Source organism: Branchiostoma floridae, chromosome 9 (genome assembly GCF_000003815.2).
Source record: "Branchiostoma floridae strain S238N-H82 chromosome 9, Bfl_VNyyK, whole genome shotgun sequence".
Taxonomy (NCBI): Eukaryota; Metazoa; Chordata; class Leptocardii; order Amphioxiformes; family Branchiostomatidae; genus Branchiostoma; species Branchiostoma floridae.
Genome location: NC_049987.1, coordinates 6,623,290 through 6,634,954, shown reverse-complemented (window position 1 = coordinate 6,634,954; position 11,665 = coordinate 6,623,290). Strand labels below are relative to the sequence as shown.

Below are 11,665 nucleotides of genomic sequence, written 5' to 3'. Positions count from 1 at the left end.
ATATCATACATACCTGGGACTCCCCCTCCCTCTTCACCTACACATCCTTTTGCTACAAAGTTCGGACATAAGTTAGTATTTCTTTGGTTCTATCCCCACTAACAAAATAACCAACTTGAAGACAAAGTTCAACTTTGCCTGTCATCATGGTCAACACAGGTGTGCTATGTTCTTTCCATACTGTTTACCTTATACCTGTTTTCGCACCTGTATCTGTATATCTATTAATTCTGTCTACAGCTGGTACGTTGTTCACTCTTCCTTTACAAACTTTTACTTATCTGAACGATATGCTTTATACTTTTTATTCCTGCAGTAGGGATCATTTGTAAAACTGACTTGTACATGTGGGGTTAAAGTTGACTCAGGAACTTTATTTACACCGAGCAACATTTGGAACAAAAATCGCAGTGGCAACATTTTTTTATTGTACTTATCCCACGTGCCTTTGAAAAAGCTACAATGCTGAGAAATCTACCGTAGACCATCGCAGTGACCTCTATCTTCTCCTCAGGACTCCCGCAGGTCGGATTACCCCCCTCCCATTGTTTCTACCAGCCGGAAGAATGTCCGCAAACGGTGACTGCACAGGAATCCACCGACACAACCCCATTCAACCTTACAGCCCGCTAAGCTGATTAAATTTAGCAGTGGAAATCTTTCTCACCGCGTGTAAAAATGTGATAGAACAATACCACAGGCCTTTATACTGACTAGAACATGCTAGTTTGCCCATGAGCGACCGTTAGAATACAACAGAACCGCCCTGTTGAGTGCTTCTGCCTTGTTGACATGACAGGTGTATTCTGTAAGGCCCCACCCTACAAGTATGTATAAAATGTGCAAAAAACACCTGCAACAAGTGAGCCAGGTAAACTTACCATCTTGGCTGGTTCAGTGAATCTTCTGCTGGCTAGCTAAGTAAGAAGGAGTCTGGAAATTGGAGGGAAGGAAACCAAGGATCCGTGAATCTGTCTCTATGGCACAGTTGAAGGGGTGGACTCCGATGGGTGTGGTGTGCTAGAGCGTAAGGCCTGGCCCCTAAAGTCAACACATGGCAGTCCTGCTAAACACACAATACTGGGCTGTCCTGGCTACATAACCCATGACAGGACCAGCTCCCTGATTGGCTGCTGCTATACATGTTTTATAAGGTGGCAGGGACCGTGTGTGCACTTCTACTTGCGGATGCTTTCTGCTAACCAATAGCTGCTCTCTGTCGTGCATTGTATACCAAATAGAGGACATTCCTAGTTTTACGGTTACTTACAGTGAGACCTGTAGGGCTTCGCCCAGACTACACACAAGGACAACAGGAGACAGGAGACACCCAAGTCTGACTCACACACCTGTCCTACAACACCTGCTTCTATGTGTGTCATCGTTACACAATAAGCCACCTGCATGACATTCTCAGAAGTTTCTACATGACAATTTCAAAGGTGAGTTTGTTTGTATCTCTTTAATCTGCGTCTTTTTTTTCCCTGGCACAGACAGCAACAGGTATCTGCCGGAGAAGAGCTCTACGAAAAGAGGGCGTGTGTCCAAATATTTGATCAGCCTGTTAGCAGACCATCCTGACACCCCCACCCCCGTGTTTACCAAGAATAACAATCGATAATGACTCTTCTTTTTTTCTTCATCGGCTCTCCAATCGGCTCTCTCTTCAAGCGAACACTCCCTTGATACCATATCCTACCTGTAGCTCCGTACAACACTTCCAAACATTATAAACAACCTTCTTATTCTTTCCACCATGCACAATCAAGGGTTTAGGTTCCTTTGTGCGAATTGTTTGTGGAGATTTGACATCCTAGACCCAGACGAATGCTTCAAAAGAAACATTCCCAGCCAGAGGGTATCAACCGGAATTAACTCTCAACAAGAGACCTTACGCCTCTGTAAAATTGCTTAGTTAATGAGGTTTCATGGTCTCCCCCCTCCCAAGCTAGTATGAATAACCTCATTAGGCTACAACAATTCATTTGGTTGTTTCACAGACTTTAGAATATAAGGCTGAAATGGAACTAGCGGAAGATCAACATGAATGGAGTCTTACAAGAATCTGGCCTTGGAGCAGCCCTCAGTACAGTATTAGCTACTGAATATCGTTGCATGGAAGTTTTTCTCTCGCTTCCGTCGCAGACTTCAGGCGTGACTGGCTTTTATTTTAGGGGGGGTGCTAGTTCGCGATTTTCAACGTTGGTTAGGTTCTCTTAGTCTTATGCCGGGAATGGGAGTTTGCCGAGGAAGTGAGTTTGCCGTGGAAAGGAGTTTGCCCCGCTCGAAGCCTGCAATGGAGGCTAGTTTTCCTCCAAGCCTTCATCTTGTACATTCAGTTATTTTTTACCTTAAAATATCTAAAAGAACCAAAGAAGCACATTAGTGTGGACCAAGGGTGATGGCTTTACTAAAGCTTCTATCTCATTATGAGTAGACTGGGTGTGGTCAGGATTTTCTAACAGGGGTCAAAGGACAATGGCATGTCTGAGTAGTTGTGTTGGAAGAAAACAAAATGGCCAGAACTGTCTTTAAGTTTAACAACTTAGCAAACAAAGCTATAAATCTCTACTCGTTTATGGGTGTGTGTGAGGGTTTGAGCAGTTTTGCAAACAAACGGAGACTGAGGGGGGGGGGGGGGTCATAATGGATCAAACATAAGGGGGTGTATCATACCCTGGCAATTCCGAATTTGGAGACACAATGGGATGATTTGAAATCTTATCAACTTTGAAAGAAAATTATCAATGGCTGTTGCCAAATGCAAATGATAATGTATAAAACTAAAATGTAACATGTATCTAAACTGGAATGTACAGATGATGCAGTGGACTATTAAAAAAAACTCATGATCCAAATAAAAGAAGCAATATCTTTTCAATCACATGCACATTCAACTGGTTAGTCTCTTGCTCATCAAAAATTCATCTTTTTCAAACACACCAGTTTGGGTCAAAGGTCAGTAAAAGGTTATAGTTCAGCTGCTGATGTACACATTGTCAACGTCATGGACGTTGTATTAATTGCTCCCCTAGGTAGAGTTGGTCTTCTTCAAAATAAAATCTGAGTATACAAATTAAAAGAGATAGTCCATTCAGAATTCCATTCTACCATACTTACATCTTCTTCTTTATCATTTCATGTAAACCTTGTAATTTTGTAAAAAAAAAATTGTATCTTTTATTCTTTCAGAACTATATGGTAAGGAACTGTAGATTTCTCTCTCAGTTCCTGTTCCAGTCTCTGCTGTTCCTCCTGTATATACAGTGATATATAACACCCACCTCCATAAAAGAAGACAAACTCCCCTATTCTCCAGCCTAATATAATATGGGAAGTACCATGAACCTGGGGCAGGTGGCCTCTAATCTAGCCTCCCACAAATCTTCAGTCTACACTTTATTACTACCTGGTAAGGAGGAACTGTGTCCTGGGGGCACGGACAAGTCAGTACAGCAAAGGAGGTCATAATATATATTTTTGCATGCTGCAATATGGCAGATTGCCATAATTTTCACTTCCAAAGAACCGAAAGGGAAAACATACAAATAAAGAAACAAACAAATCTCCATAGACAAATTTCGAGAGATTCAATAGCAATCAAAATGGCACAAATTACCTAACCAAATTGTTTAGATATATCCCAAGACAATGTTGCACAATGAATTTGATATTTCAAACTTTGCAAGTCAGGATTTCAAGCCTTGGATAACCTATATAACAAGTCCCTGTAAGTACTGTAAAAGGGGAAATGTTTGCAAAAGGAAGAAAATAGAGTGCTTGGTGGTTTTAAGTTTGCGTTTGAAACAAGGAGATAGGTACTAAGGTAGACAGGTGTCAAAACTGTGAATATAAAACCGCTGCGAACACTGTCCCTTTTACCGTATTACATGAACCTTCCCTACATATTTCCAGCCACTCCAGAAGTGTTGACAAGAAGATGAATGGCTCCTTGAAGAGGTCCATCTATTGACACTCACAAATGAGGCACTTAACTCCAACCTGGCATCAATTTGGTGTAACTTATCTCTGGTTATCACTCTTAAAGAGCTCCACTAAGGAGCTGTAATATAGGTCATACTGCAATCAGTGGGAAAGCAGAGAATTAAGAAATATCCAGAAGACCTTGAGGCTCTACAAGGAAGATCACTCAGGATCTCTTTACTTTACACAGGAGAATCCATCGTTGATTACACTTAACAATTTAAAATTGATCTGTACCTTAGTGTAAGTTTGAGTAGAGCAGGGGATTCCAATTTAGTATTTACGGATGAAGGCAGACCTTGAATTTGCATTAGAACAGAAAATAAGTGTTTTTGTGTGTTTTATTAATTTTTAACAGTTGTAACTTTTGAATGCATAATATCATGGTGTCATATACTTGGCACAGAAAGGTCACCTGGAAGAACAAAACAGCTGCTAACATTTTATAGCTTACTGAGTGTAGCATCAACAATCTGCTTTTGGGGACAGAAAGAAAATTTTAATTATCCATTTGCACAACACCACAAAATCACTTCTTTATGACTATCTGCCAAAACAAGAACCAAATCATGTTTATCAAGCACAGGTATCAAATCTCCTGGCCCAAAAAAGAAATTGATACCTTATTCCTTACTCCAAAGAAGCTAGGTGATCATGTCTTGAAGACAATGATAGATGTTCCAAGGAACAAAGAGCTCAAAGGAAGACTTACGACCAACAAAAGCTCTTCTACCAAATCAGTCAATACAGAAATACTTGGCGTTCCAGTACCATTCATACCATCACGTTAAATATTTATAAGACTGGATATTCTCCAGAATAGGCTCAAATTATTTTACTTTGGCTCCCTGCCCGGGTATAAATGATGTATTCGATACTTGTAATAGAAAGATCTAGACTTAATCTTCACTTCTTAATACATTAGTTACATCAAAGTCAAGCATCCATCTTGTAATTTCTGATAACGAATCTATAGATGAGATCACTACGTAGGGAGTCTTTATGGCTGAGATACCTTTAGCATGATGTTCAGTCCCATTTCTTTTCAAACAAAATAATTCAGTTCTACATTTGCTTAACAGATTCATAATTTATGAAGTTCATGTACTTGTCTAAATAGGTATCTACTAGTTTGGCTCTACCAGGGTAGCAACGGACTAAGAACTCACTGTACATGTTTTACTTGAAATCTATTCCTGTTTTCCACAATATTTCATTTATAATAGTACTTGCACCTTGGTGTTAATAAAAATATTACTGTGAATTGCAGGTTGCAGCATGGTATCCTTGGGTTGTATAAATTGAAAACTTTAAACTCTAGTCTAATCAAGTGAGGTTACAGTGTTATCTGAAGTGCTCACTTAACAAGTCTCCACACATCCATGTTTAGATGTGGGCCTTCTAGGAAGTCACGTGTAAAGCCACAGGTCAAAGGTGAACAACAACTACTGATAAAGGATAACTACAAGCTCAAAGTCTGTCCATTTAATCAAACGTTTAAATAACAATTAAACAATATTTCAGACAGGTAGAGTGAAGCAAGACAAGGTTTGACAAACAGATAAAAATTAAGCAAAACTCAGCATTTAGGTAGCCTGGAGGTGGAAAAATGGAAAAGAGGGAACGATTTGTGCCCTGAGGATAAATGTTCTTTTCAGCTTTTTGTTTTGCTATCAGCTTGATCTCCTACTATTCAAGCATGCAATCTTAAAGGTATATGTCATTTGCATACTGACTCCTTTTTTCAGATGCAAGTGTTTTTACGTAGCTTGCTTCCTCAAAGCATGCGATTTGCAAGCAGTGCAGTAATATAAATGACAATTTGATAAAACAGGAAAAAACATACTTCCTTACAGAACTCATTTTTCTCAAAATTTAAGAAAAATTAGCCATACAATTACTTTGATTCAAAGATCAAAATACATAACTTTTAAAGTTTTAACAAACAACTTGTTAAAAATGCTTCTTTTAATGTCACAACAAAAATAGACCTTTGAAACTGTATAAAATGTATTACTATGCAAGTATGCATATATGTTGTAGGAGATCATGTTGTATAAACATTTCATTGTGTCAAGGCAGGAGACTGGTGACCACCATTTTTTAACTCCACAGGGGACCATTAAACAAGACAACAGAACAGGAACAATCATGCTAATTACTGGACAGCATTTAATTAGCTGAGACCTGTTAATTGAAATTTGGAGCTCAATACCTGCAAATCACAGGTGATGATGTTTCCTATTACAGGTGTGAACAATGTGCTAAGCAGGTGTGATAAACATGTGTTTACATTTTTACCTTTGTACAGATTTCAACACATGACTTTTATATATGAAAGTAGCTCAACTACAGAAACTCAACATCAACTGTGTTGGCAGTTTGAGTTAACTTATCATGCAAAACAAACAAACAAACATGCAAAAAAACAAGAATACAAATTAAAAACACAGATTGAAACCAACAGGAAATTATAATATGAAATTCACGATATTGTTCCCTTTAACAGTGTTCAGCTGACTAGAAATCCTCTGAACAGATGTTGCATGTTGGAAGTAGGAATTTGATTTAAAGATTAGTCAGTAATGTTCGAAGACTCCAGCACCAGATAAAGGAGAGAATTAGGATGCGAGCTGCATAAAGTAGGTCATGTGTCACATATAACTTAGATGTATGCGCAGATGCATTTATTTAGGTTTGCAAAGTCTCCAAGATCTTCCCTATCACGCACCTGAACAGTTCTTTGGAATCCAACATGGAAGCAATCTATTGAAGCTATCATAACATAATGCTATAATGATATGAATGTAAAGTAGTAAGTAATGTAATGCTATTTCTAAAGAAAAATATAAGCAAATTAATTTCTGTAACTTCGTATCATAGATCATTACGGCCAGATAGAACATACAATAATCTTGAAATGTTCATGGTGGTTTAAAATTTTATGTTTTTATGGTGACCACTAAACAGTGAAATCATAACACTACAAAAATATTGGTATTATGTGTTTTGTAGTTTTTTCTAGAAGTGCTTCAATTGTGAACATAAAACACAGCAAAATCCTCTCTTTTTTAGTTTATTTTTCATCTACCACGAAATAACACCATAGCAAACGTAAATGGAGTTACAGTACTATAACACATCACTTCCTCCTGACATCTGTGCAGAATTTAAGCTACTGAGTCATCAGCTCCCTGCCAACAAGGGCTGCCAACCAAAACAACTGGGTGATGAGGAAACTAAGGATCAGGCCAGACCATGTTATCTTTTTGGTTCTTACATGTAAGAAAAAATAATGTTGACCTGATACTCAGTGATAGACAGCCGGAAGGCCAAATTTGTAACCTATATGTAGGTACAAACATTGTCAAATAATTGGGAGTAAAAAAATTCCACACGGATTTCTTATCCTCTGGCTACATCTTAGATTGTAAATGTCAAAGAACTAAGGAAATACATTGCGTGGAACACGAGCCTGGCCCGATTCCATGCCCCGAAAATTATTTCATGGCGAATCTTTGGACTGAGGATCAAAGGATCACTGGTTCCGTATCTGCTCTGTGTTTTTGAGTGCGGAAATAATTATGACTCAACCGTTTCTGTGTAGTCGATATTTTGTCAGTGGGGTGAGACAAAGAGGCTATTGATGGAGGTTAGAAGACCCGTGGGTTTGGAATGGAAGGAAGCCGGTAACTTTACACTCTTCAGGCTTCCCACACACATCAAGTGCCCAAGGGGGGAGGGGGGCAACACAATGCTTCCACAACCGCCATTTTCCAACCAGGAAGTGGGTGCAACAGGCTGTATTATGCAGATTTTTGGATAAATCGGCCAGTTTCATCTATTTTATTGGGTTATGGTTATGATACTTACTGTTTTCGGCATCTCGGTGGTTTTTTAGAGCACTGTCCCAATGGAAAATCCTGTCAGAAATCCTTGTCGTCCGTTCGGGTGCAAAATATCCGCTTGGCGCGCGACGTCGCTTCTGGTAAGCTCCACTTCAAACTGTAGGAACACAAAAACACGGCGGTAAAATTTCTCTGTCCAAACCTGCACGAACTAGCCAGCTCTAGCTGGTGACAGGGGTTTAAACTGGCCAGGCTGGATGTGGTAGGCTCGAGGAATGGGTAAACAGAGGCGTGTATATCATCGGAATGACGTACGTCGTGAATTTTTCCTGCGGGGTCGAAGTTCCCTCCCTTACAACTACACGATGACGTGCAAACACGCTAGTACGACACCCCTCCACTTTTACCCCCATAACTTCGCCAAATAATCACTAAACTTCACAAAACTAATACAGCAAATACATAACATTTTCATCTAACTTACCACAAAATATCAGGCTCAGAAATTCCTCAGAGAGGCAACACACGATGTTTTTCGACGACAGTTCCAGCCAGCTCAGGTGGCTATACCGGCCTTCCCTCCAATATGGCCGCCGTGCAGGGTGTGGTGCCGTCCTGAGCACCTGTCAATCATCCGAGCCGCCCGGAACTAGTGGAGGCTCACATAGGGGTTTGACGAAAGTCGGGTATCATTGTTACCTCAAATCTGATATTGGTCAGCGAATAAAATCTTTCAGAGTTTATAAAGAATGCTCCCTAAAAATAGAGCTATGATTTGTGGCCACAAGTTATCATTTCCACAGAGCAATATAACAAGTTATGCTTCCATTATTGGAAAATAACATCAATCCTACATACTCTAGGAAAATAAGGTAAAACTTACACACAGTACATTAAAAACAAATGGCATTATCATTTCTTTAATATTCTTGAGCTTAATAACATATGAAAATGTACATTTGGTTGCCGTTATTTTTTGTTAACGTTGTTTAGTGTTGCTGAGGGGACCTCAACCCACCTCTACTAAACGTTATACCAAGCGGAACCTGTTAGTTTGGTCTAAGACGTCATGTTTATAACTGTTATAAATAACTTTATATCTTAACATCCATGTTTTGATATGTCTTTAAGTTCACTATAAACAGGATCTCCTTTTACCGCCTCGTTTTAACACGTTGTTTTTGCAACAACGGCAAAGAAAACCAGCCGGACACGTGTATCCTTACCGTTGTCATATAGATCTGTACCATGGTCATTTAAGGCTATACGTATACATTATCTCTCATTTGCATGTTCACCGCGGGATATTCAAATTAACTTTGTGTTGAACACTAAGCTATGGAGAATACATGCTTGTTGTCAAGGACGTTATATATATCCTTGTTGTTGTAAAGTACATGTATGTTTATTACACTCTCCAAAAAGATTGGACGGGATGATTCTGGCCTTCTTTTGACCTGCAGTTTCTTTCATTAGGTCACAATCTAGGAGAGTAACGTTAACTGTGTATTTGTATTACACATCATTGTAACACATATCTACAGATTTGTACAGAATATCTACAAAATTCTCCATATACTAAACCATGCTTATCGGTTCTGACGTTCGATCATTGTATTTCAAAAGTGCAAAATTGTTTCAGTGTTTTTCATGTCATTCCAGGGTCATGATAGCGGACCTCCTCCCGGGAACCAGGGTCAAAGACATTAGATGACGTCATCTCTGGGCAGACGTGAATGACTGCGATTGCAACCACCTGTAACACTTAACGGGTGTTATTTTCTTCTTGGTTCATAGTTTTGGACTTAAATCGTCAATGTGAAATTGCGAAATATTCTGGAAACGAACATTATAACCTGTAGCGTTACACATTTGATTACAGCGTTTTATGAGTAAATGAAAAACATGTAACGTTATTCTTAAGGAATCTTCCGAATTGCGTTTTCTTCGATCTTCTTCGACGTTGAACGTTGAATACTAGTGTGTTATGAAGAATACCTCTTTAAAGATTGAAATGAAATGCTCTTCAATAAAGATGAAACATGGACATCAAACACTGTGGATGCATAAATCACTGCGTAGTACATACCGAAGTTAACGACGGTAACATCAACATTAAAAACTCGTAAAACCTCCATGTAGACCCTTCACACGTGTGACCCCATTTCCCGACATCCCCTGGGGGCCCTTGAGGTCGAGGGTTGTCGCAGTTAAACGTTAATTAGCCAGTGTTTGAGCAAGGGCTAAACTTTTCCACCCCTAAACGATATCATGTTAAAATATCGACGTGATACGGTATTTGGAACAAACTATCGATTTTTGTCAGAATCATTTTTGTTGTTTGGTGACCTGGAAAACGTTCGTTTTCACGCGGGGTCGGGATCAAGTTTCACCTTTTTCAAACTTGCCGCCTATTCAAATAATACAAGACAAACAAACGTTCTTTTTAGACCCGAAACAAAAACATTTACGCAACTGCCCCAACATACACGGAGCTCTCGATAACTGCCTTTGCATGATGAACACACCTTGCACGAATGAAGTGTCGTTTAAACACTGCGACGCTCAATAAACGCACCTGCGATGATGAAACGATGACAGAAAGTCGATAACTTTTCTTTGTGGCAAGTGACGGGTAGCAAGGAAAGAGCGGCACTAAATTGTCTTCAGATCGGTTTCGCCCATTTGGAGCCATCGATGATATCAGGTATGTGTGTGTTATGGAGTCATGATTGTTGAGGAGGTGTAGAGCCAAGGAGGATCAATCATCAAGATGAAACCTCCTTGATCTAGCTATTTGTTACCTGTTATATGAGAAGGAATTTCTTTTCGAGGTGCTGTACATGATAGGGTCAAATCATCTTTTGAATTTGAATGTAAGTTCATCTGTGACGGTATACAGTTTTTAAGACTTTATATCCGTACACAAAATAAAGCGCTTACCAACAAGCCCATCAACCTTCCCTCAACAGAGACGGGGGCCGATACCGACTGCCAAGCACCTTTGACCCTTTACTGACGTCACACTTCCGTTCCGGAAGTGCGACTTAGGTTTTGGGTCATTACAACTTGAGAAGGATCAGAGGACTGATCGAAAGCTTGTTGGTAAGCGCTGTATTTTGTGTACGGATATAAAGTCTTAAAAACGGTATCATCATCTTTTGAACTCAGTATATAAAAATCCGAACGGCGTAATTGTTTCAATAGCGTTAGTAGCATACTTCACTCTTCATTAAATACATGTATGTTTTTATTCGTTCAATTCAGTAGATTCAGCTGCAACATGCTGTAAAGTAGAGAAGCGATATCACTTCAAGGAAGTCGCAAGTCTTTCTTCGAGTTCAAATCATTTTATCCAGATATAGTGCTAAACGTACACCATTTTGATATTGCACTCATTTACAAAATGGCCCTACGATATACTAGTAGTCATATGATGTAGTTGTCATTGGTTCCAACCGCCTGGAAGAAAGTCGAGATGTAACGGTATACGTAAACCCCTGACATACCCACCCGATTGACAACGTAACAAGACTGTGCAGTGAATGAAGTGACTCATCCAGTGAGTGAGTAAGAGATTTGTACATCTCTCGGTTCGTGTATCGCCCAGGTGTGACATTCTTGTCGAACTGACGTTTTCTGAGTCAGTGAGGAGTAAGAAACTCATTTTAAGCTGACCAGACGTCTTCACACGGAGTAGTGAAGTGTGACGTCACCTGATGGTTCCTCATCTGATTTCTGGGATTGTAGCGTTCGGGATATTGATACTGGTTGCTTCATGCCCGGTAGAAGCACGTAGTACGGTACTATCTGCTGGTTCAGTCTGTGTGTTA

At 39.6% G+C, this 11,665-nt stretch overlaps 1 protein-coding gene and 1 long non-coding RNA gene across 8 annotated transcripts in view; one reads left to right on the top strand and one right to left on the bottom strand.

Moving 5' to 3' along the window:
- The window catches only part of LOC118422870 (radixin-like), a 63,079-nt gene extending 54,577 nt beyond the window's left edge, over positions 1 to 8,502 (bottom strand). For 5 of the 7 annotated variants that reach the window (XM_035830695.1, XM_035830702.1, XM_035830697.1 and 2 more), the window contains exons 1-2: positions 8,317 to 8,502; positions 7,858 to 7,989 (exon numbers count right to left, since the gene is read on the bottom strand). In XM_035830695.1, coding sequence (XP_035686588.1) covers positions 7,858 to 7,869 — 12 coding nt within the window. In that variant the 5' untranslated portion in view covers positions 7,870 to 7,989; positions 8,317 to 8,502. Of the gene's footprint in view, positions 1 to 881; positions 1,019 to 7,857; positions 7,990 to 8,316 lie in introns of those variants that run through there. The other 2 variants (XM_035830699.1, XM_035830696.1) reach the window with 2 other exon arrangements.
- On the top strand, positions 1,170 to 9,886 carry LOC118422893. The gene is made up of 2 exons (XR_004831977.1): positions 1,170 to 1,442; positions 9,495 to 9,886. It is a non-coding gene; the product is annotated as an uncharacterized LOC118422893 (long non-coding RNA).
- The last annotated feature ends 1,779 nt before the right edge of the window (positions 9,887 to 11,665 follow it).